General features: G+C 38.5%; 1 protein-coding gene across 1 annotated transcript in view; it reads left to right on the forward strand.

Annotated features, from left to right (window-relative positions):
* The window catches only part of Gucy1b1 (guanylate cyclase 1 soluble subunit beta 1), a 42,785-nt gene extending 19,924 nt beyond the window's left edge, over nucleotides 1-22,861 (forward strand). Inside the window, exons 4-13 of the mRNA XM_035451803.1 lie at nucleotides 7,296-7,493; nucleotides 8,695-8,925; nucleotides 9,951-10,067; nucleotides 10,956-11,089; nucleotides 15,195-15,392; nucleotides 17,933-18,170; nucleotides 20,618-20,758; nucleotides 21,239-21,393; nucleotides 21,672-21,798; nucleotides 22,838-22,861. Coding sequence (XP_035307694.1) covers nucleotides 7,296-7,493; nucleotides 8,695-8,925; nucleotides 9,951-10,067; nucleotides 10,956-11,089; nucleotides 15,195-15,392; nucleotides 17,933-18,170; nucleotides 20,618-20,758; nucleotides 21,239-21,393; nucleotides 21,672-21,798; nucleotides 22,838-22,861 — 1,563 coding nt within the window. The remainder of the gene's footprint in view (nucleotides 1-7,295; nucleotides 7,494-8,694; nucleotides 8,926-9,950; nucleotides 10,068-10,955; nucleotides 11,090-15,194; nucleotides 15,393-17,932; nucleotides 18,171-20,617; nucleotides 20,759-21,238; nucleotides 21,394-21,671; nucleotides 21,799-22,837) is intronic.
* The last annotated feature ends 3,954 nt before the right edge of the window (nucleotides 22,862-26,815 follow it).

Genomic DNA, 26,815 nt, shown 5'->3' on the forward strand with positions numbered 1-26,815 from the left:
CAAACTCTACCCTACTTGCAAAGGGGTCGATGGCTTTTCTCACGCTTTCAAAGCACACTGTCCCCAGCCTCAGTCCTGGCACTGACTGCACCACCATTTCCTGTTTCTCCCACTGGAATGTAAACCACAGGAGGCCAGAGACCCTGCAGAGTAGCTCAGTGGATGCCTTCTTCAGTCAAAATCTTGGGGATGAATCAATGGTTTAAGGATAAAAGAATATTCCCTGCAAGGAGGAAAACACAGAATAAGCAGATCCAGCTGGAACTCAGCCTGTAATGATTCCATCAAGGACCACCCAATTGAGGTGAGGCTGTGCAACTTTCAGAGATCTTCAAGAAAAGTATAGCTCCCATCTTAAAGGAGTTGGGAGAGATTATTCTGAGGCAAATATGAGTGACCATGACCCTGGAACACAGATTCAGGTTGCCAGATATGATTATATGCTCCATCTTGATGCAGACTATATGAACTTTTATAATCACAGACCAAAAGAAAATTATACTTCAAGGAATGGGTTAGAGTAGAGTGAGAGAAACTATACTGATGACATGCTTAACTCTTGAACTGCTGGAAAATTAGTGGTAGGCTAAGAATGCATCTCAGAGGTTTTACCTGAAGGTTTTAAACAAAGATATTAGATCACAATTTTAAAAGAAGGCTATTAAAGGACCTATGGTAATCCAAGGTAATTTGGCTCCATGTCTGCCACATTCCAATTCTATGATCACAAAAGCTCTAACTGGTCAGTCAGCCTTACATAATTGTCAATTTTCTGTGTTTTTTTTTTATGTTGAATTTCAGTTGCTAGAGATAAGCCTAAATTGACACATAAAAGAAGACACTTTGGGCAAATTTTATTTCTAGGTAGACAAGGTAAATTAATATATATTATTTAATGTTCAGACCACAATAGTGTATCTGAGCATTTAAATACATTGTTGTGTCTGTCCATTAAATATATTTATGTATTTTAAATGTCAACATTGATATTGCCACTTAAATATTTCAGAGGACAATAGTATTCTACTGAAGTCATAGCTCAGGAGACTATTAGACTAGGCTTTGACTGGACACATCTGTCACATTCATCACACCAAAGAGAAATTAGGGGTCTGCTTTTCCTGTCTCTCTTTGGACATATTAGTAAGAATGGCTTTCTAGCACACATACACACACACACACACACACACACACACACACACACACACACAAACACAAACACACACACACACACACACACACGCATACATGCATACACAGACTCATGAACATACGTATGTAACTTGAAATTGTTTTTAAATATTTCTGAATTTCAAAACTATATGTATTAGGCAATCTTCAGTACTGCAGGTATTAATTAGTTCTAAAGTAGCTTTTTTGAATAGTTTCACACATTTATTTAGTGTGTGATTTCACCCACATGTGGTACATACAAAAGCAGATGTGTAGCTGTCATGAGTTGGTTTTAAGGAGTTAGTTCTCACCTTCCACCTTCTTGGTTCAGGGGAACCAAACCTGTGTCATCAGGCTTGGTGGTGAGTGTTTTTATGCACTAAGCTGTCTTGTCAACCTAATAATGGAGTATTAGTAATTTTTTTTAAAAAAATGTCTTGTTCATCAGGATAATACCTCTGTTCCTCTATAGAAATGGTATATTCTAGGCCACACAGTTAAGATGGTGTCTGTAACATTGTTCTAGAAAACTTTTCCATTTCCTTTGATTATTTGGTTTAAATAGTTGAAGGTACTTGCCTTCTCATGAGAGAGCCTTTGCTTCTTTCAACAAATGTCTGACCTTGTACAATTTCTCTTGTGTCTCTATGTTCAGGGTTTAAAATTTTACATTACAGTGACTTTGGAGCTGTTGATAAAAGTCACTTTTGGAATTTATTCTTTAGTTGATTTTGTAATTAAAAACAGAAAAAATAAGGTGATGAATTAAACACATTTTTATTGTGATTGTTAGATTTCCTATGATTTTAAATGGAAATGTTGTTAGAAGGACAAAGCTGTATTTTAGCAAGCTCTTTTCTTTTTGCTCTGTTCTACTTTTGTATTTTTACACTAGGCATATGGGAAGCCTCTGTGACCTAAGGGAAGCATTGCTGTGTATGCATGCTTTGCTAGCTCCCTGAGAGCATCACTTGTAAGGAATGTCCAGCCAGTGGTGTTTCCACTGCAGGCCACTCTGCATTATGACAGAACACATTTTCCAGAGATCACTGAAACAGTATCTCCTGTCTCTCTGGCTTCCATCAGGAGATGCAATTCTGCTTCCTCTGAATAGGGGTTGGCTTTGGTAATCATTTGACCAACAGATTATGGTAATGGTTACAATTTGAACTGTCTTAGCCATAGCGTAAGATGTCTTTATGTTGTCTATTAGGTGTCACAGAAAAAAATCACTGTAAGATGTTACCTCTATGGGTGCAGACACCTAACAAGAGATGATCAAGCCACACAGACTGTGTAGAGATGGTCAGAACAAAAGCCTGCCTGATTCCTTTGCAGAGACCTGCACATACTACTGGCCGTTTCTAGGGTTTATTGCAGAAAATCATCCTGTCATTGTTCTGATGACTCCAGTCCAGGAGTTTCGACACTGAGTCAGACAGCACAGAAAGCTATCAAGAATAACAACAAATTAGTATTTTAATCAATAAGTGTTGTGTGGCTTGCTATATACACCACAAGGAAAATTGTAACAGGCCTCTCAATTTTTTCCTTGTAGACTTTTTTTTGTATATGCTTGTTTGTGCTTGGACAATGAGTCAAGAACTTCCAGTATGTCCTTGATGAGCTGATGGGGGCTTTTGGCAATGGGACCCAAATGAGGCCAATGAGGGACTATCCATTCATTCTTAATGATGCTGCATAATTACCTTGTCTGCTCTTTACAGCCCTAACAATTTTATTGACAAAATCAGCATTAAAAGCTGCCAGGTTGACTTGACAAACACACAGGAAAAATCCTGTTTTAGAGATCCTCGTTCAGATTTATATTTTGGAGCTTATTTCAATATCCCAGAAGGACCTCGTTTAAAAATTTAAATATTCTTTCATTCTTGGCTGGAGACTTGGCTCTCCCAGCTGGGTTGGTGGCACTTACAGTCACTCACTCTCCTCAGCTCTGCTTGGCTTTGATTTGGGCTCATAAAAAACACAGCCCACCAGCAGCAACCTGGCTCTCACAGCATATCCAATTTCAAGTTCTCAAATGTTTGTGCAAGGGGCTATTTTGGGAAATACTAGGATTTTCCTAAACAGCTGTAAAACCCTAATACTTCCCTAAATTATTTATATTTTGGAGAAAAATGTACTAGTCACTTGACTTTAACTTTTGAATTTCAAAAGAAACATCTAAAGTCTAATGTCGACAACCTGCAATTAAAATATGGCTAACATGCATTTAAAGCAGAAAAACAAAACAAAAGTGAAGGATGATAAAAATGTTAAAATTGGAAAATTCTTCTTTGAGTAACTGTTTGGATATTTTTACTAAACCTGTATAAATTGTTAAATTTGGTATTGTTTGGCAGAATTCTGTTTTTTAACATAAGTTTGAAAGTACAGGAATATGTGAAATATTCACATAGGTGTATTTTATTTCATTTTAATCTTTAGCTAACATATTTCTTTTGAGAAGATGATTTGGTAAATACAATACAATTTTCAGTGATTTCTGTTTAAATACTTGTAATGGCTCTGCTACATTTTCTTTACAAATAGAACTTTCCATTTTTTTTCTTTTCTGCAATTTATTTCTTTTAATCTTATGTGTGAGGGCAAGTTTCTGCATGGATGTCTGTGCACCATATTGATACTAAGTGTACAGGAAGACCAGAGGATATTGGCTCCCCATCCAGGGGACTTACAGGCAGGTGTGGGCTGCTGTGTGGATGCTGTGAACTGAACCTGGCTGGGTCCTGCTCAAATGAAGTAAGTGCTCTTACCAACTGAGGTGGTCTTTGCAGCCCACTCCATGCCTTCCTTTTAAAAGTACTAAATCTTTTCCTTTTTTTTTTTTTTTTTTTGAAGGAGAGTTTCCTGAACTTCCAGTCACTTCCATGTTTCCCATCAGCTTAGGGGTAGGCTCATCATTTATTTTAGTGTTGCAGGCTTAAATTTTTCTTCTCCAACTTCCAAAATGGCTTGTTTCTCATTAACCTCAGCAAGGGGTTTCTCAGGATCTGCAATTCATATTAACAGTAATTGGCCCGTCAAAGTGTGAAAAGGAAGAAAGTCCTGGGTGACAAGTGAGGAGGCCTTTTAAGAATATCTTTAAGATTTTTTTTAACACTGACCTTCGGTGGATCATCAACACAACTTCCGGTTTAAGGACTATGGAGACTGAAAACACAAAAACAAACAAACAAATAAATAAAAAAATCAGTTTTCCTTAAAATGCTCCAGGCAGTCTTTCTCTCTACATTTCTGTGGCCAGTTTACAAATTCTTGATTAGCTGTACTAGGAGCAAAGAAAAGTCATAGATTTCTGCATGTGCTTTGTCTCTGTCATTATATATGAGCTTATTTTTGACATGCTTGGCATGTTTCAAAAAGAAAATGTGCATTAGTTTTAAATAGTCCAAAATCTTAAAAAAAATATGGAACTTAAAAGTATTTCTCAGAGAAACAATTGCTTCCTACATCTATTGAGCACACCCCACCAGAGCTGCAGCACTGCCCCAGAGTAACAGGACTCTTTTTTCATTCCTCTATAAAGCACAAACACCAGAAGATGGGGTAACTGGACTGAAGGTTACAGATTCCCTGCATAGAAAAAGTGCATCCATTCCCTTTGTGTGTGTATGGGGGAGAGGGCACAAAGTGAGACCAGTACAATTAGAAGTAGAATTAAAATCTCAGACAGAATTTTAGGTATCAGAACAAAAACACCACCTTTTTAAATGATGCTAAGGAGAATGAGAAGTTCAAGCATACTTGAGGTTGTTTCGTGGTTCCCTGGAGGTTGTTCACCCGGAAGCATCTGTGTTTACATTTTCCCATGACTTTGTGGCTGTTACAAAAATGTGCATACTTCTTGTAGCTAGCCATACAGCTGTTCTTTTCCTGTACTTACCTGCATGGGTATACTTAGAAATAAAATATTTCCAGTTATGTGAAGGAAGTTTTATTGCCCAGATGTTTCAAAATAGCTGTGTTCCTGAATTGTCAAGTCTGTTTAGATAGTGCTATCAAATGTGGTTAAGCTTTTCTCTTGGCCATGCTAAGGGTCTTTGTTTGTGGTTTCCTGAGGTTACTGTAACAATTGTGGTTCAAATATGAATGCTGCACATTTCTTAGCAACATAAGCATAGTGAAAATAATTTAAATTTAATCATAATCCAATTTCATAGAAGAGACAGTCTGTGACAATCACTTGAATTTTGATGGAGTAAAACTGAGTAAGGAAAGCTGTAACTGAAGAAATCCCAAGAGTGTATTTTATGCCGGGTACTATCTAAAGAAAATCAATATTACATTAAGTGGTGAATCATTCATGCTCCAACAAAACACTCTACTTGTCCATTTAATTAATAGCAAATTCAATACAACAACAAATCACTGGAGAGTTGGTTACCACAAAAAAGGCTTGAATCATGAACACTGTCACTCTGCATTTGTAGTAACCCACTTGCCTTTAAGAAAACATCTGAGTGATGCTGTATTACCAGTATTCAAACTTTAATACTGACCATACCTGTGTACAAATTCATATGGTTTCACCAAAGACAGGAAGGGTGCTGTCTTTAATAACTCGTCCATCCTGGGTGATCATTTTAGTGTCAGACCTGCCTTAACATCAAGGTAGCCACTGGCAGAAATGGTACCTTTGTCACTGCCAAGAGATTGGGTTGACTGTATGTAGGAAGGTACAAAGGGTATTATGAACCCAGATGGAAGGTGACAGTAAGTAAGTGACATGGGCATGTTGACTAGGAAATATTATCACTTTGGTTAAAAAATGAAATATTATTAAGCTGCATATCTAATGTGGTTTTCTTTCATTTTAAGGAGCACAAAACAGTACTTTGGACTGTAATATGTAAGAAAAATGTCCTTAGTGCAGTCACAAACTCAATTGAGATCTCATGGAAAATGGAGATAAAAGTAAAACACTTGACAATACATTTTTTCCTTGAGAGATTTTATCTCCCAAGATTTTTATACCAAAAGATCTGCAGGGGTTTTAAGGGTCTTTCAGACAAACCCATTGTGCTGTTCAACTCAATAGAAAGAAATGTAAAGTTCCTGGACAGGTAGGTTTCGGGAACTGCCCCTGCAGGCTAGCACACTGTTTGGTAACTTTTACACTGCAACAGTGGCCCCTAGAGGCAATCAGGAAGAAGCCACATTTTTGTTCCACACTAGCTTGTCTTGATTTTTACAGGTGTTATCAGAGGGAAGAAAACAGAATTCATTGTAGACAGGCACACAGAATGACACTAGATTTATCCAGCTGACTGAACCAGTGTTATCCTTCATGACTGTCTGTGCCTGGGTGAATATCCCTTGTCTGCACAAGCCTGTATGAGACCTGCTCTCAACTAAATGCTATCAGGTTGGACTGACTTAAAAGTGTAGCTGTCACAGTTCTTGTGCCAATCTGTGTATAAATCAGTTTTGAATTTTAGGGACTAATAGAAAACGCTGAGAAATTTATCATGTTCTAAGTGGCAAAAGCTACAATAAAATAGAAAGCTTTAATTTTCCAAGACTTTATAAAGGCCGAGACAGTCATTTGTTTGCTGATTTACTACGGGCTCACATCTTTGTTGGGAACTACTGATGGACAAGGAATTATACACCTTTACTTAAAAAAACACATCTTTAATAAAAAATACCAATAATCAAGTTAATAGGCTTATATTCCTCTATCCTTGGCATTTTGATATTTTTAAATTAAATTCAGTTGGGGATTATGGAGCCAGCAGAAAGGATGTGGGTGATTTAAACATTCTCCACTGCTTGCCATGATGTTCATGAACAACCTTACATGCCTGCTTTCTCCCCTAACTATGCTCTTTTCTTGTGAATGGCACTTACTCATCATTTCTTGAAATGTACCATTAACGATCCATATATTCTTTTCAATCATTCTGCTCTCTTCATTCTCTATGTGGTACCTACCTTGGAGCTGTCTCAAGGACACCATGAAGCATCTCCTATGTAAAGGTTTACTCTAGTCACCCACCAAGTAAACCCAGATTTGAACCTTTTTTCTGCTCCTTGCTTTGCTAAGTCCTCCCTCATAGCAGTTTGTAGTCACCGTTATTTCCTTTTCACCACAGAACCTGGATGCCCTGCATGACCACCTTGCTACCATTTACCCAGGGATGCGTGCCCCTTCCTTCAGGTGCACTGATGCAGAAAAGGGCAAAGGGCTCATTTTGCACTACTACTCAGAAAGAGAGGGGCTTCAGGACATTGTTATCGGGATCATCAAGACTGTTGCTCAACAGATACATGGCACCGAGATAGACATGAAGGTAATGTCCACCAGCGAGAAGGTTTCTGAACACTGAGGGCACCAGAACATTTGAAATGATGTTACAATGATTGCTATTCATGGGCTGCACTAGCAGGGCCCTGTAAGCGGACATGGTGTGAACCCTACGAGTCCTAGGAATGCATTATACTGGGCAATTTTCCCCTTGCAACAGATTTTCTTTCTAATTATACATTGCTTAAGGCAAGAGGAAATTCAGTTACTTTCTGTGAATACATGCCAGCTGGGAAGGGGAGGGGGGCTGACTTACTGAGTCTCAGCTTGCAACGTGTCAGATTGTGGATAATGAAATGGAAAGAACATATTAAATTAGCAAATTTTGTAGATCCCCTTTGATATGTGAATTCTTTTGTTTTTACTGAAATGTACCTAGAACATTTTATTTTTTCAGCTAAAAGTTTGTGTCTTTTTGTTTCCTTTTGTAAAATCAAGTTGTGCTGGTGAACACAGCCAAGCCAGCTCTTGTCTTTCCTGATACTGTGGATGACACCCGTTGTTATTTTTGAGTGGTAATTTCAAGGCACCAATAGAGAAACTGTGCAATGAAGACAATTACCATTTTTTTCTCTTTCTCTGACCTGTGTGGTTTCTCTGATTCATTGGCTTTCTGTGTGCTTCTCATGTTCTGCCTCAAGGGCAGTGTAACCACAGATTTGCTGTAAAAATGTGCCGGTTTGGGAGGCCCAGGTACGAGACCAAGGTGATACTCTCTTCCTAGGCCACCCAAATCATACCAGATTATAATGAAAACTTATGTGTTAATAATTATGGGAGATAGTTCAGCTGGAAGAATGCTTGCATACCACGCACAAAGTCCTGGATTAAATTCCCTAGTATAGAGTAAAGTGACCATAGTGGCACAAACCCTAGATCTCAGTACATAGGGGTTGGAGGCAGGAGGATCTGAAATTGGGTTATTCTCAGCTACCTAGATGACTAGAAACTTTCCTACTGGAAGCTTGTCTAAAATACAGAAGACAGTGTCCCAAAGGGATACTGCCCTCACATTGCACAAGTCTGAAAATTTCTAGACAGACTTTTCAGCTTTACATGTGTATAGCATTTGCATGTATTTTAATTTTTCTAATTTTCCAAAATGTGTTGTTCATTAACAGTCAATTATATTCATAACTAAACTAAAATAGCAACAGTTAACCACAATTTCTTCCATTGGCACCCAGGTTATACAGCAAAGAAATGAAGAATGTGATCACACTCAATTTTTAATTGAAGAAAAAGAATCAAAAGAAGAGGACTTCTATGAAGATCTGGACAGATTTGAAGAAAATGGTACCCAGGAATCACGCATCAGCCCATATACCTTCTGCAAAGCCTTTCCTTTCCACATAATATTTGACCGGGATCTAGTGGTCACTCAGTGTGGCAATGCCATCTACAGAGTGCTCCCGCAGGTAACAAGCACATCACTACCCCGGGGACCTGACCCTCTTACAAGTTTCATTACTTTTTAACATTTGACAATGATTCAGAAAATATCCCATGCACTTATAACCTAAATGTGCTTCCACAGGACTTGTTTCTTCTTTAATCACTTACAGAGAGAGGAGGGAGTTATATGAGAATAGCAGACTTGCTTTGTGAGAAAATGGGGGACTTCGTAACAGCAGTCAGATTTCACTCATGTGTTTGTTTATTGAATAAATATTTGCTGCCTATCTGCCTTCCAAAAATAGTTTTCAGAATCAGCTGTTGACAAGGGGGAGAAGGAAATTTACAAACACTCAGGCTGAAAAGCATCGAGTTTACCACCGGTAGAGTGACAGATCATTGGAGTCCCACAGAGGGTTAGCAACGTATTTCCTCTTTCTCTCATATTCCATGTTAGCATTTGCCCACAGCATATGTGTGCCTGAAAATACCTTTTGCCTTAATTCAGGACTGGAATACAGAGGTCTTGTGAAAAGCTGTAGGTCTGGGAGCAGAAGAGTGTTTTGCGTGGGCTTTCCCTCAGGGTGTTATTCTGTCTGTTTCCTTCTGTTCTGAAATGACATGAGGTTCCTTTAGCCCAGTTATCTGCTCTGTGTCAAGCAGCTGCTGTGTTATTTCTTTTATTAATATTATATATCTTTTAAAGCAATTATTTACTGGTGTTTTTACATTTAGCTTCATTTTCAGCCACAGGCATCTAAATGATGCTACAGTTTAGAAGATAACTTTCCTTTTTTTGTTCTCCTAAGATGATTATTTCATTTACATCAGCTTATATTTGAATATTAGATAGTTAAATTCATATTAGGTTTCCTGTCTCTGCAAGTACATGATGTTTGCTTAACCACTCGGTTTCATATACAGGGTAAATTTCCCACTCAATACTTAAGTTTTTTTCACTTATAAATGCAATTAATCTGGCTTAATTTCAAGATTAATATCTAATCATAAAGTCAGTTTCAAGTTGCTATTTTTTCCCCCCTCTTAGCTCCAGCCTGGGAACTGCAGCCTTCTGTCTGTCTTCTCTCTGGTCCGCCCTCATATTGATATAAGTTTCCATGGGATTCTTTCACACATCAATACAGTCTTTGTACTGAGAAGCAAGGTAATCAGACACCCCTTCAACTGAATGTAAGCAATATATGTTACCAATTAGCAAGTAGTAGAGAGGAGGAGTCATCTACGAGCATAGTCTATGCAGTGAAGATATAAGAAAATAAAATACAACCCTCAAGAGAACAACGTTTGGCTGAGGAGCATGGACCTCTGTTAGCTGATCAGAATGAGTGGGGAAAAAAGTTTGAGAAAGTGTCTTTGCTGGGAACATCTAAGTCTCCTCAATCTCATGTAATAAAAGCAGCATCTGCTTCCTTGAATTTACAATCACTTTTTTAAAGAAATCAGAAGACCTAACAAGAAGTCTTTGATAAAGTCACCAAAGCCAGTGATTTATTCTTCTGTAAATTGTTTATAATTCTTGCTAACATTTTTCCCCTGTTGGGAAGTAAAAGGATTAAAAAATCTGTAAACTCACATAGTTGGTAGTTTAGATGGTTTCCAGATCTCCTCATTTGTGTGCCTAGCATAATTGTAGCAAACACCATTTCCATAGCCCCCACATGACTTTCAGAAGACACAGGCACATGTGTTTTATACGCTGGGAATTGGCTGCATTCAGTTGTTCTGTGAATACAGGGTTAGCTTGACTTAACTTCAGTACGGTTCAGAAATGTTTGTTGTGGCCATACTGGAAAATCACAGGAGCTTACAAGGATGCAAGAGCTGCAGCTCAGCTGTGGCCATCCTGTATGCACAGAAGGCCATCAAGTATTGAATGCTGACCATCTTACCCAGGGCAACACCTCTCTAGTTCTGATGGGCCAGCTTCCTCTCCCTTAGGGTTGGTGAGAAGGATACTCCTTCCCGATGCCTTATCAGGCAGGGTGGGTGTTTGGAGGAAGAAGAAGTTAATGTTTTGTCTTCCCTGTTCAAGGAAGGATTGCTGGATGTTGAGAAACTTGAATGTGAGGATGAACTGACTGGGACAGAGATTAGCTGCTTACGTCTCAAGGGTCAGATGATCTACTTACCGGAAGCAGATAGTATTCTATTTCTCTGTTCACCAAGGTAACAACTTTTAGCTTCAGTGAAATTTCATTAAAAATCTTTGATCAGTATGTATTAGTTGTACATAAAATTTGCCATGATATTTCAGTGCATACATGTATACTTCATGGATCAAATACAACTTCTCTTAATCCAACAGCATTTTAGTCCACAATATTTATTTTTGCTGAAATATAAATTGGAATTTTAAATCCTCATTATGTAATTTTTTATAATAAGGGTGATTGCATTGGGCATTTCTGAAAACTCAAAGTCCCACCTTCTGTATGTTAGAATATGATCTGTCTATGAAATTCTTATGATGTTAGATCATGGGATAAGCAATCTGCTGTTAGTTAGTTCTATATTTCTGTGATTTCAAAGAGTATCTTGCAAGAGACCAATTCTGGAAAGAATAGGATATGATGACATAAATAAAGAACTTGAATAGTTAACAACAATTATAAAAAAAGACTAATATTTTTTGGTCTGAGCCACTTTTAATTAAAAATATGTAGCTATTTTAATTTTGTTGTAGTGTTCAAAGTGGATTATTAAACTAAAATTTATGCTAAATGTGTTATTCATAGTAAGTATTAGAAGAAACAAAGCATGGGTTGGCATTTTCCTAGTTTTAGCACTTTACTAAAAGATAAAGGGGAATTTGGAATGTACATTGATAGAACAATAGGAAAAGATAATTGTGGGGATAATTATTAGATGTTATTTTGCATATTATATTATATAACAGTAATTATGGTTTATTTTTCTGAGAGTTATTTATCATGTAGACAAAAGAGACCAACCTGTGAAATATAAATTATCTTTGAAGCTATCACCATCCAGGGACCAACTAACATCTCACCTGTCATCAGTACTCTTTGTTCTGCATTTTCCTGATTGGGTGTCAGGAGAATGACAAGTAGAATGACAGCTTCACTTTAGAGGAGAGTTTCTCTTCTCAAGGGCAGAAGGGTTTATTTGGAGGGAGGATCACAAATTGCATGGTGTATACTTTAATTTTCATATACAAAAATCAGTCCTATAGTCATACATTGACCAATTACCATGAAACCTGTTTAAACTGAATAATTTATAATCCTATAAATAATTCTAGGATGATTAATTCAAAATAAGAAAAAGTAATAAGGATTTCATTTTTGAGACAGGATGTCATGAAGCCCAGGCTAGCCTCAAACTAGATATATAGACTTGCATAATAATGAACATTGGAGCCTCTCATCCCACTTCCTGAAGACTGACAATAACAAGTGTACAATACCACAGTACCCTTTTGTATGATGCTGAGGAGTGATGGCAGATGTCCTTCTGTATGCTGTGAATATATGTTTCTATTATATATCCTATTATATATATTCATATATCATGTATATGAATAAAGCTGTTTCAGCCAACAGATAGGCAGTATTTAGCCAGGCTGGAAATCCAAACAGGGATAGAGAAAGGTAGTAGGCAGAGAAAAGGGAGATGTCACGTAGCCACCAGGGAGGTAGGATGCCCAAGCATTCTCCAGTAAACCAAGACCATGTAGAGATATACAGTTTAATAGAAATGGGTTAATAATTAAGAGAGAGCTAGGCAATAAGACCCTGAGCCATCAGCCAAACAGTTACAATTAGTATAAGCCTCTGTGTGTTTATTTGGGACTGAATGGCTGAGGGATCAGACCAGATAGAAACTTCTGTCTTCAGAGGAGTGAATACAAGACTTTCTTGCATGCCAGGCAAACATTTTAACAACACACACATCAGGGGGTCCATAAGGAACTTCCAGAAGAATAAGATGTTTATAATTTCAGTAAGATTTCTACTTCGGTATGAATAATCTTTCAGCTAGTATTCATTTTATTCTCATTATTAAAATTCTCCTTTGAATGTCCTTTCCACATCTAATCCCTCCCCATCCTCCTTTCAAGTTCCATTCCTACCTGTATGATTTTGTTGTTATTGCTTGTTTTGTTTTGGGTTCTTTTGAAACTCACTGAATTTAATGAAGGTCATTGTGAACTATTCACTATTATTACTATTCACTGGGGCCTGGTAGGCTCCTCAGTAAGTACACAAGTGGAAACAATGGCTCTCTCTCACACAGAATCTAACAGTAGCAGGGGTAGTTCATTAGGGGCAGGTAAGGCTCCTACATTCTCCAGGCCATGACTGGAGGTTCAGCTGCTGTTTGGTCATGGCTGCATTGGTTGTGCCATGCTGAGAACACAGCATTTCACAACACTTCACCAGCTGTCACATTCTTCCAGATCTTACATTCTTCCTGCCCTCATCCAGGATGTTTCCTGAGCCTTAACAGGGATGGTATAAATGTTGTCACTAGGGCTGAACATTCAACTATCACTCCTTAGCACTTAGAACAGCTTTGTGTCTCTGCAGTAACCACCATTACAGAGAAAGTCTCTGATTAAAGCCATGAATGTCTTCTGTCTATACATACAGATATACATGTTTTATTTAGAAATCAGCTCGACTTCATGACAATTTAGTTAAACAAACAATAGTGTTACATTCTTCCCTAGGGCTTAATACTACCTCAGCCATAAGCAGGTATAAAGTGCTACTCCTGTAGAGTGGGCTTCAAATCCAATCAGAGATCAGTTGTTTCTTCATATTATAGTTGTGCAACTATTTCATGGGTGGGCAAACCTTGTCTTGCAGATTGGTCCTGTAGATCATACAGTTCAGCTAGATAAGACCATTAATGGCTTCTTTCCCCCTAACAGAATTGCAACAGCTTCTGGAACTATGAAATCTACCTACCTAGCAGGAAGAAAGCTTCCAGCTCCATTCCAGCTTGATTTCTCCACACCTTGCAGCCAAGGTGTATGGTTTATCATCAGTGACAGGGCTTTAGCAGCTAGCTGTATGCAGCTAAGAAGAGTAACAAGAGTATGTGTTGTCTAAAGAGGCTTTGTGTCCTCCCTGACTAAGAGGGCATATTACATCTGGCATTAGGGTATCTATTTCAATTTTTAAGGTGATCTTATTTTGTTTTTCCTCATTGGTAGATCTTATTTGATCACATTTGGATCATTGGGCAAGTTATCTGTCATCTTTTTAAATGGGTTTGTTTTTGAAAGAAGACTTTAAAATATACAAAGCAGCTGTGTAATTTGTCATTAATATCCTAGGTTAGTCTGTGTTTGCATAGGGGAATGCTTACCTTGCTTTGACTTATAGATATTTTTGTTGAGAACGCTTTCATGAGAACCTCTTCTTAATCTAAAATTGCTTAGTAAAGTCACAACCCAGATTTGTTATTTTAGAGAAATTGCTATTCCATGTATCCAGAAATGATAACTTTATACTTTAAGAATTAATTCAAACCAAAAATATATCTTTAGATACTTAGGTAATGAGTAATTTTTAACCAAACTTTTTTATTTACCAGAATTTCAGTGAACCAGTCACAATCATTATAATAGTGCTATAAAAAGGTAAGATTTAAGTTACAAAGATTCATAGATTTCAGCAAGGTCTAACACATTTTAAAAATGAGAAAATTAACCAAAAATAAGAATAGAGGAAGAGAAGAAAGCCTGAAGAAAGAATGGCATAAAAGCACAAGGCAGGGAGTCTTTAAAATGCACACTGAGGAGGGCTACTAAACTTTGGAAACCCCATCATTGTTTCTAATAGCAAAGCAATTAGTGATAAGATTCTTAGAATCATAAGGCAAATGAGATGGTTTTTCAATAGAAACATGATTATTCCTGACTCATGCATGATGATAGATTGTTCTGGGATAAGGAAAAACAAGATGATTGTGTAAAATGTACTAGCATTGTATTACATGCAGGAGGAGATTTAGGTGGGGCAGTTTTCTGTATTATCATTCCATGAATGCAGATGCAGATACCTCCAAAAAGTACCACTTGAGAAACACCTACTTCAAGTTTGCAGGTTGCTAGTGGGGTTTTAGATACACAGGAAACAAAGCCTTCTTTGGGCAGGCTCCCCCTTGTGTTTCTTCAGCCTGATTTTTTGAAGAGTGAAGGTGGAGAAGGAGAAAGCTGCCATATTTCTCTTGCTGTAGGGAGGGCTTATCCCACCTTGTGGGCCAGTGGTGTTGATTTTGCTTCATTGCTTTGTGGCAGTGTGATGAACCTGGATGACCTGACAAGAAGAGGCCTGTACTTGAGTGACATCCCTCTTCATGATGCCACTCGAGACCTGGTTCTTTTGGGAGAACAGTTCCGGGAGGAGTACAAACTGACACAAGAGCTGGAAATCCTCACGGATAGGCTGCAGCTCACACTGAGAGCCCTGGAGGATGAGAAGAAAAAGACAGACACGTAAGTATGGAGTAAAGAAAGGGCTGGCTTTTCATCACAATTTACCACCACTTGTGTAATGCTAGGGTTCATCCTTTAACTAGAAGGGTTTGGGACCTCTTGTGTCCCTGTGCATTGTTTGGCCCCGTCTCCACATAGTAACTAAAAGCCCCACTTCCCTGATGCCCACAAGGTGTTTTTTCCCCAGATTCTTGGATGCATTTTTTCATTTTCGTTTGTGAATTAGGATGTTGTGTTTTTGGAGAATTGAACCTAATTGGCTTGTTTCCCATCAGAACCATTTCACTCCCATCAGATGCCATTTCACCATGGCATCAGAAGATTGACAGCTATACCATACCCTCTGCTTCTTTGGCATTGACATGTGTGTAAGTTGCCTGCCTGCAGATTCTGGGCACACAAATAAACACAACAGTTAGCATTATTAATACCATGAGTGAAATAGAGAATTCATTGTAAATGCCTGTCTTTATCCACAGCAGCTTCATTCAGTCACATGGTTTTACCTTTACATTAATTATCTGAAAGCTGAGTCTACCTGCTTTGAGACCACTTCACTTCCCCCATGGTTGTAAGGGCACCTACTTTAATTTGCTACATGTTCTGTAAATTTCATCAAGCACATGGGGATAGGCATCTCAATGTCTTCCACTGCTTATCAGTACATGGCACAACTTCATTCATGGAAAATATCACATATTTTATATGATGCACAAATGTCCTATGGGTTGGTGAGTTCCAGTTATCCTATATTCTGCATTGTCTGTGATATCAGAAAATGATGTAGATCTCATTTTTTTATATTGTGGTTCCATGTATGTTGATATCCACACTTATAGTTATGTTACTCAGTTTCCTGTTGCTATTAGAACTGCTGAGGTAATAAACTCATGAAGAAATGAGGAAAGTTTGAGTTTGTGACTTTGGAGGTTTCAGCCTCTGCTGCTGGTCCTGTAGCTTTAGGCCACAATGGGATCAAACACCATAGCAGGGATGCATAACAGAGAAGGCTGCTCATGTCACAATGGCTAGGATGCTAATGGGAAGGATGAGATCCATATGACAGTCAAAAGTGTGCCCAAGTGACCCAACTTCCTCCCACTGGGCCTTTCCTCTTAAAGGTTACATCAGTCTGCAATAGCACTACAGCCTAGGGACTTCAAAACATGGGCTTTTGGGGGTTATCTCAGGTCCAAACTAAACCAGTAGTAAACAGACATCTAGCGCTACAAAGATCCAACCTTTAAATTATGGAAATATCCATATATTCTACATTCCATACTGAAAATGCTGTTCATTCACATTGCCACTAAATTGTTGGCTTTAGTGTTCACTTTTCTCACTGGTCTACCACACAGTCTTTGACACTGATGCTACAGTTGCTAGAGTTTGACCTCTGAACCAAAGCAAAAGGATGCATCACAGGACTCATTCTTTGTATTAGTTTGCCCATGGTTGAATGAATTTTCAAAAACCATCCACACTATTTTCTTTGTTTTGTTTTGTCCAAGGTTGAGTGGATTTTCAAAAACCATTTGCCCTATTCAGGGATAGTATGCTTCATTAATTTTCATGATTGGTTTTTAGGTTAATAGATTGGGATTTTATTTTATAATGGAGACTTTATTTTTAAGACAATTTCATTATAAACCATCTGGTTTTCTTTAAAGCTAAGCTCTTCTACTGCTCAGTTCAATACTGAGATCTAATTTCAATGTTGCATGAAATACTTTCTGTTTAGGAGCTAAAATTAATCACTGAAGAAATTCCACTATGGCTAGAGAGAAAATAGAGAGCTCAGGTCCGTATTTCATATTTGAACTTTGCCCACTGGCTAAAAGGATGAAAAAGATAGGAAGACCTTGTTTCTTCTTGTTTCTTCAGACTGGGAGCCCAAGGGTTTTTGCTTTTCTTCTAATCTACCAGCTCCACTCCTACTGTGTGTTGACCACACTCTTTTCCTTAGCTCATTCCCAATGCTATGGTAGAGGTCTCAGCCTACAGAAATAAAATGTCTGCCTATCTGGACCAATTATCTTCTCTTTTATCAGTTTCTTCCAGGAAAGAATGAAGTATAACTAAGACTAGGAAGCAGTTCTACTTTATCTGCTGTGACACTGCAGAATTTGAGATAAATTTTATTCCTGTAAAATGAACATGTTTCTGTTACTGGGCTATTTGTGCAGTATTATAGATGCCCATACTGATAATGTCAAGCCTGTCACTGTCATAAGAACAGGGCAAGAAGCCAAAACTACAAATTAAAACTGTGAGGTCTTATTGATAATCTTTTGTTTCCTTATCTATTTATTTACTTGGTTTATTTTGAGTTGGTTTGAATTGGTTTAGTATTAGGGATATATGTGATCACAAGAGACAAATAGTTGCTGTTTCTGGTTTGTACATAGCTAATGTCTGACATTGGTTTTAAAGGATATCTTATCAGAATCCAGCACAATGGCTTGATGCAATACAGAGGCAAGCTAGAGAGGTAAAGGCTCCTCAACATGTCTTACAGTGCTTTCTCTTAATCTCCATAGATTGCTGTATTCTGTCCTCCCTCCATCTGTTGCCAATGAGCTGAGACACAAACGTCCAGTGCCTGCCAAAAGATACGACAATGTGACCATCCTCTTCAGTGGCATTGTGGGTTTTAATGCTTTCTGTAGCAAGCATGCATCTGGAGAAGGGGCCATGAAGATTGTCAATCTACTCAATGACCTCTACACCAGATTTGACACACTGACTGATTCACGGAAAAACCCATTTGTTTATAAGGCAAGTCCTCATGGGAGTCTGTGGTAGTGCAGTGCAGGTCTGGTCTTCCGGGATGCCCCACAGAAGCCCATGGTCACTGCACCGGGACTGAAGCTGCTTTACTGTGTTAATAAAGTCTATCGAGTTACTGCAGGCCACTAGCTTAAATACTTCTTCATGTAAAGAAATGTATTATTTGACAATTTCATACATGTGAGTGACATATTCTGATTGTATTCACATCCACCTTCTCTTACCTCCCTCCCATCTCACTCTTCCCAACAAGTACCCTCCCTCCCACTTTCATGCTTTTGTTTGTTTTCTGACCCGTTGAGGTTATGTGGAGCTACCCATAGAAGCATGGACAACTTACCAGTAGTTACAGCACTAAAGACAGTGTGTCTCACTTCCCCAGCGGCAATCCCCCATGCATGATCTAATGTGACATGCCTAAGCCTTGTGCAGGCCCTGTGAAGGCACCTGAAGCTGCTCTATGACCCTGAGTACAGCAGCCATGCCATTTCCAGAAGATGTCATTTCACAAGCTTCCTCTCCATCACTGGCTTTTACACTTTTATGCTGTCCTTTCATGGACTTTCCCAGAGGTCCATGAGCCTTGGAGGAGATGATATAGATGTTGTACTCAGCGCTATGCACTCAATAGTCATTCTCAGCCCCTTGACCAACCATGAGTTTCCACATTAACCACTGCTCACTGTGAAATGAAGCTTCTCTGACCCAGGCTGAGGGCAGCACTAGTCTATGGTATAAACTTCAATGCTGAGTAGTTACCACTTAGGGAACTTTCTTTTCATTGCAACCGCAATGACGTTTCATGGAGCAGACAATCTCTGGCCGACATGAAGGATCCGGCAGTTTCTTGCACTTAGGTTAACGAGTCTGTGCAGATTGTTTATTACATTGAGTATAAACACAGCATTCATTTTTGTGCTCAGCCAAAGACATTTTTTCCTAAAATACATAAATGCTTTGCACTGTGAAGTAGTCATGGAGCTTGAGAAGGGTCCTGGACCTCAGGTTTACTTTTAGATACCATCAACTTGAAGATAAACATTTACAAGACATCTCTGCCCTTTGTTTTAAGTAGAAACAAATATAATATTGGAAAAATGAAGTCAGTGGAATATTGCTTTATAAAGGCAAGAATGTTACTGACTGTGTCTAGGCTCCTGGGGTAATATAACTTCACAAAGACTATTTATTTTGTGGTTCTTTCTGAGCCACAATGTTTCACTTGGTGAGCACATCACAATACTACATGGCTTACCCCAGCCTACTCTGCTTATTTTAAACCAGAAAATGTGGTGGCATCTGAGGAATGATACCCAAGGTCATCCCTGGCCTCCATGCACGCGTTCACAGAGACGTGTACCTGCACAACATGTATGCACCAAAACAACAATTCAATTTAAAAATAAAAAAAATTAAATGACAAATTAAAACATGGCTAGAAGCCATGATAAATCATTGAACTTCAGCCAACACCTCCTGTGTTCTCGAACCTGTGCTTCACCAAGAAGCAGTGAAGTAACAGAATATTCTACAAAGGGCTGCACAAACATGAGGATCTAAATTTGGAAAAGCCAGGGTGGCAGTGCACATCTGTAACCTCAGTGCTGGGGGAAGTGGAGACAGGCAGATCCTTAGGGCTTGATGGCCAGCTAGTTCAGTTGAACACTAAGTTCCAGGTTCTGTAAGAAACACTGTCTCAAGCCAGGCATTGGTGGCACACGCCTTTAATCCCAGCACTCGGGAGTCAGAGGCAGGCGGATCTTTGTGAGTTCGTGGCCAGCCTGGTCTCCAGAGCGAGTGCCAGGATAGGCTCCAAAGCTACACAGAGAAACCTTGTCTTGAAAAACCAAAAACCAAAAAAAAAAAAAAAGAAAAGAAAAGAAAAGAAAAGAAAAGAAAAGAAAAGAAAAGAAAAGAAACACTGTCTCAAAAATAAGGTAGCAGGCTGGGGATATGGCTCAGTGGAAGAGTGCTTGCCTAGCATGTTTGAATACCTGGATTCAAATCCAATCTTTAGCAGTATATACTCACACAGAAATAAAAGGAAAATGGCAAAAATTAAGTTATATATATATAGAGAGACCTTCCATCAACCTGTAAACCTGTATATGCACAGGCAAGAAACTGCACACACACCTACACACACTTGCACATATACATGGGTAAGGGCATTTTTACACATATGTGCATGCACACATAAATATTCTACTGAGTTATGAGTGGATCTCATATGAAGTGATCAAGAGCTGATACCATGTCAACTCCAAATCATTAGGTGTTCCATTCTGCTAGAGCTCACCACTCTAGTTTTAAGGAATTTAAAAGGAAGGCCACTGTGAATTCTGGGAAATACTATTTAACAGAATAGTATTTTTTTAAAAAAAACAGTAACTTTATGTCAATCATTGAACATGTGAATGTTTGTGCCACCCTAGGTGGAGACAGTTGGTGACAAGTATATGACCGTGAGTGGTTTACCAGAGCCTTGTATCCACCATGCACGGTCCATATGCCACCTGGCCTTGGACATGATGGAAATTGCTGGTCAAGTTCAAGTAGATGGAGAATCTGTTCAGGTGAGTAAAGAAATTGAACATTTGGATACTAATAGTAGAACTCAGTTGATACGTGATCATATTCCTGCTCTGGAAATGGTTAACATGTACAAAGAGGGGCATCCCAAAAGAAAAGTGCTTGTTGTACACTTGTTGTAAGAAACACTGTCTCAAGCCAGGCATTGGTGGCACACGCCTTTAATCCCAGCACTCGGGAGTCAGAGGCAGGCGGATCTTTGTGAGTCGTGTGTCTTTCATACACACGAGTAATAAATTAGTTCATTTGTTCTGTGGACAGAATGTCCTGAGCATAAGAAAACTTCCCACTCTTTCTGTTTTATTGACTCACCATGGAAGTTGCCTACTTCATATCTTCAGGTCTTTCTCTTTGAACAGAATATTTCTCTTCCCAGAGGGATATTGTGTGAGGGTATTTAAATAGTCTGTAAAATACACATGTTAACATTCAAGGCTATTGAAGCAAAACTTTGCTTTCTACAGATAACGATCGGGATCCACACTGGGGAGGTGGTGACAGGTGTCATAGGACAGCGGATGCCTCGGTATTGTCTTTTTGGAAACACTGTCAACCTCACAAGCAGAACAGAAACCACAGGAGAAAAGGGAAAGATCAATGTTTCTGAATATACATACAGGTGAGGAAGGGATCATCTGGTTATTTATAGGCTAGTGTATGGGCAAACTGTGTGGTTTCACTATCTTTAAACAGTTGCTACCTCCATATCTCCCCTCTGTGTGTACCACTGTTTCCGTGGTAGGTAAACCACTCCACATCACAGTGGATGTTTCTGATAAGCATCATTACTAAAATTTTAAGTGTCTTTAAGTACAACTACAATGTGGGGTCTGGCTGTTTTAATTCTCTACACAACCCTTCTAAACATCCCTCTCTACTCCATTTCCTATCTCCCAGGTGTCTCATGTCTCCAGAAAATTCAGATCCACAGTTCCATTTAGAGCACAGAGGCCCAGTGTCTATGAAGGGCAAGAAAGAGCCAATGCAAGTTTGGTTCCTGTCCAGAAAAAACACAGGCATAGAGGTATGGCTCATCAGGGCATTGCGTTTGTTTCTGAGAAAGAACAGAAAGTGGAAAATTCAAGCAGACATGCCTGAAATGACCTTGGAATGGAACGAATTCTTGCTTATAGACAGGAACACGTCAGTAAAATTCAACTTCACTGTAGTACTGAGGAACCGGTTAGAACCAAATCTGCCTTAAAAGATGCTGGCTGCATGGTTTTGGTCTTTTGATGAAGTAGGAACCAACCCAGGCTGGGCAGAGCTGAGGTGTACTTCTTCCTCTGTAGTCCAAATGCTGGGTACCCAGGGACCCATGAGGCCTTTGCATCCTCTACTATTCCATCTGATTTCTCAGCAAGTCTACACGATGGCCACATTTCCTAACAGTTTTATCAATCAGAAAGCTTAGGATTCTCCCAAAGCCACCAGAAGCTCCTGTGCAGTATTTGAGAGACCCTTGAAGATCTGGTCTTCTTTGAGTTTCTCCTTCAGAGAGGCCTTGTTTCTGATGTTTTAGAATCCAAACAATTCCTTAGCAGAGAAGTGCTGAGCGATTCCACTCCAGCCACCACACAAGGGAGGACTGCACTGTCCTAGCCATGCCTGGCCTCTTCTCAAGAGGTCAAATCATAAGCACAAGTACAGTTTGTTCCCTCTTGGTGCATTAACTCTTCAGAGGGTGTGAGATTACTCAAACACATATCTTTTCTTCTGTGTATACATTCCCCAAAATTGTTTTCATAGAGTATAACAAACACTAAAGGGAACGGAATGCCAGCTTTTAAACCCTTTCAGCTGTTTTCACTTCTCCAAATAATTTGCTGGTGAGGGTGGCAAGCTCATGGGTGCCTGTCTGAAGAAGCTAACTCTCTGGTGTCAGTCTTCTAGATCAGAAGACCCTAAGAATAATTTCTGCTCAAACTGGGGTGGAGATGGTTTATAGAAACTATAAATATCACTGCATATTCAATTGTCAAAGACAGGAAAATGTGTTTGGGGGGCACTGCATGCTTCATCAAGGCAAAAGGTCAATAATACATTTCTTTCACCTGTTTAAGGAAACAAGCCAGGATGAAAACTGAATCCCAGATTGTGGAACAAAGAAAACTGTCAGATGGCTTCTGGTGACAGCATAATACGTGTCAAGTCCAGGAGCATGTCTTCTCTGTGGATACTGATTTCTACTGTCCTTTTTAGTGACCCAAGATTTTCTGCTAGTTACACATATCTGACACTATCCATTATCTGATGTTAGCTTTGCTTTTGACTACTTTTAATGTCTGGTATATTTTCTAAAGTTTGACTTTTGATGTGGATGATTTGAGCTTCGTGTTCCTTAAATTCTGCTGCAAGCATTAACCTAAACGGGTGATCTAAGAGTGGTAGACACCCAATATGTATTTGTTGAACTAGATAAAACAAGACTTAATATTCTCTGGCCTTGTATGTATATATCATGTCTCAGCAGGTTTGTTTAATGCTCCACATATATTTACATGTATATTTTAAGGACTTTGACATAAAACAAAATTTATATCATATTGGTGCATGTCATTTTAGAAATCATTTTCTAAAGGAGTGACTCTAAGTTTTAGGAAAATTGCAATTTATTTCTAGACTTCCAAGGCAGGAATTAATATGTTATAGTAAGAAAAGAGTGACTATTTTGAAGTATGTTAATTCCCTTCTGGGAATGTAGGATATACATTTCTATTATTGTAGGATTTGGCTGCTCATTCAAATCTCATGTCAATTACAGTTTATCTAACATCTGACATGTCCTAATTTGTATTGAAGTCCTTGTATTGAGTTTCAGATACTACTGGTGACTGTTGTTGGACTGCATTTTTTCACACTGAAAGGTGACATTTACTTGAGCAAGTGTTGGGGATCAAACTATATCAAAGAACAAAGCTGGGAATACACAGCTAGGACACTGCTGTTAGAGCCAGCCTTGGCATATCTCCACACCTGAGCTTCCTACACTAGTTTAGGAGAATGTCAGCTAATCCAGGATATCACATCCAGAATATTCAGAAAACCATTTTAATTTCAACATAGAATGCACTTCATTTCTGATGGAATATTTGGCCTATCATCCTTTAAATGTCTCTGAAAATTTATTGATATCTATCTTTATAAAATATAGTGCAACTACTTTTGTGTAAAAATGTTTGTCTTTAAATTTAGTATTTCATATCAGCACTTCAATATATGTATAAATGTTATATGTTAGTTGTGTAAAAAACTCTACAATAAATTATTTTTTTCACTTGTCTACAGAGAGTTTTAATTTAATAAAATGATATTCACACAACTTGCACTTTTCTTAATTTCATATTTAAAGGCATTTTATAACTTTGTGAGCTAGCAATTAATTCTGATTCTTCTTCTTTTATAATTTGTTTTCAGAGCTGAGTGCTGAAACCAGAGCATGACATATGCTGGGCGAATGCTGGAATAAACAGCTGGACCCACCACCCATCTTGATATAAATTTTAATAGCTTCTTTTATTAATACTCTGTTTGGCTTGAGAGAGAGTCTCATATTTTAGCCAGGCTGTCTTTGAACTTAGGCAGCCCTCCTGCTTTATTGTTGGGATGATAGGATGTGCCTCTAAACAATATTCTTCAACACTAACAAAGAAACAGAATGAAAGATGAAACAAGAGAAATAGACAAACATGAAAATTGCCTCCATTGAAATAGCTCAGGGAGATGTACATAGATATTCAACAGATTTAATATACATAACCATGAAAGATGTTTAATATAAAGAATGATACTCAATGAGTAACTTGAGAAAAGAAGGTTAAAGAAAATAACAATTACATTAACATCTTTCTAATGTACAATCATTTATTGAGGTTTCCTTTTTGTTTACACTGGCTTAGGTGTTAGGGGCATGCTATAATTTGGATCTGATTCCAGTGCTGATGGCTTGGTCTTCATCTTGGTGCAGCTTAAGAAAAAGCTCCAGTGGAAGGAAGCTAGTTATGGAGGTAGCACCCTTGAAAAAGGTTAAAAGATTCAACACCCTCACCCATTCCCATTGGCTTCTTTGCTGCCATAAGGTGAGTGACATCCCTCCTTCCATGATGCATCGCCTCATAACAGGTACAAAAAATGATAAGCATCATGGATTGAGACTCCTATAATCACAATCATAATCCAAAGCAAAAGTTTGCCCCCTAGGTTTCCTAGGCATTCTGTTATATTAAGAGAGCTCTAACATGAGGTGTGCTATAAGCAAAACAGCTCTGCCTTTAAAACATTTACACACAAAATTTCACACCTTGGTTTTTTTGAAATGCCAAATAGGTACTAACCACCAGACCTGAGCAGTGACGACATCATCATTTAAATGACCTGTTTCTCACTTTTACCTCTGCATTCCACACCTCAAATTTCTATCCCATGTAAACTTAATTTGTAGTCTTTGTCTTTATCCTTTTGAAAAGAAGAGTATCACCTTAGCCATTGTCATCTGCAAGCTGCTACCTTTGCAAGATTGTACCTGCTCTGTCTGGAAGGCCTTTTGTCCATGCTCTGATGTCAGACTCCTCCTATCACCTAACTCAAGAGCCTTTCCTTAGAGAAGAGGATTAATGTGCTCCATAGTCCCACAGTACTTAACAGAGCACACTTTCTGTTTGTGCATCTCTCTAGTTCACTGTAAACCTTATAGCCAATATACTTCCTCTTTTCCCACATGTCACTTGAACTCACCACATACATGCAGTTGATAAATACTTGTTGAGTGAAGGAACAGAGAGAGGGAGGTAGAAACTAGATTTTCAGGAAGAGTAGGAAAGGTATGAGATTAGGGAAAAGGAAATGCTACAGAAAAGCTGTTATTAAACCATTATTAAACTGGTCCTCGAAGGAAGTCCTGCTGTCACTTGTGTGAGCTAAGTTAACAGCAGAGAACTGGATTATGTGGTTTTATGGAGTTTTTATCTATTAGCATGAGACTGCAGTAAAATGATGGAAGGGCAGAAGGCCAATAGAGAACTCAAGGTTCATAACTCAAAGTTTGTAGTAAGATATGGGCCAAAGGGGAAGAGGAGAAAGGTAAGCAAAGGCTACCTGTCATCTTTTGACAGCTGACAAAACCACTAAATAAGACAGAGGGTGCATAAGGGAGAACAATTTTCTAGGAAAGGTAATGAGAATATTAGACACAGTTGTAGGGTGCCTGTGGCTGCATTTAAGAGAATAATGACTATTCTCTCAAGGTGCCATGATGGGTAAGTGTAAAAATAACATTGGGTCTATACAGCTTCTGTTTCACACAGTCTGTCAGCACCCTGTCCCCAGAATACTTTCACCTAATCTGTGCCCTTGTTCTCCCACTGTTAAAAGTGGGGAGATAATAACTGTTACTAAAATTTTTTGCTGCTATATTGAGACATTAAGAAATCATAGAGTTAGAACATGGGCTCAACATTTTGAGGATAGTAGAAACATAACCAAAGATGTGCAAATACACAAATCATCAGTAATACATTGTGGATGCTAAATCAGACTGCACTTGTCATGAGAAAACAGTAATTTCAACAAGCAAAACCTGAAACGTGTTTGAATATTCAAACACAATGAAAATATCCGACAAGTGAAATTCAAGTATAAAAGATAACAGTTTGTCAATTTGGATTTTAAAAATATTTTCATGAATACATAAAAATATGCATGTGTATCACATTTCCTAACTATTTCATTTTATTTTATTATATAACTGACTCACCAAATGATGTGCTATTTTCTTTGCCCTTGAAAGGGGAGAAAATCTTTTTGCATGCTTTACTTATCCAGGTGAATTTCTTTGTATGTTGTCCGCAATAATGGCTTATGAACCTCTAGAGGGCAGTAGAGAATGCTATTGGGCATCAAGACCATGGAGAGTAAGGGAAGGATATAATTGCTCTCACAGGATAGTTCACAGTTGGTGGCTTGGATCTAACAATCACTTCCTTTGTGCAATCTTGAAGTCATTCCTATTCTCCCACAAATTTGAAGGATAGCCACAAAACAGC

This window comes from Cricetulus griseus (assembly GCF_003668045.3).
Source record: "Cricetulus griseus strain 17A/GY chromosome 1 unlocalized genomic scaffold, alternate assembly CriGri-PICRH-1.0 chr1_0, whole genome shotgun sequence".
Lineage (NCBI taxonomy): Eukaryota > Metazoa > Chordata > Mammalia > Rodentia > Cricetidae > Cricetulus > Cricetulus griseus.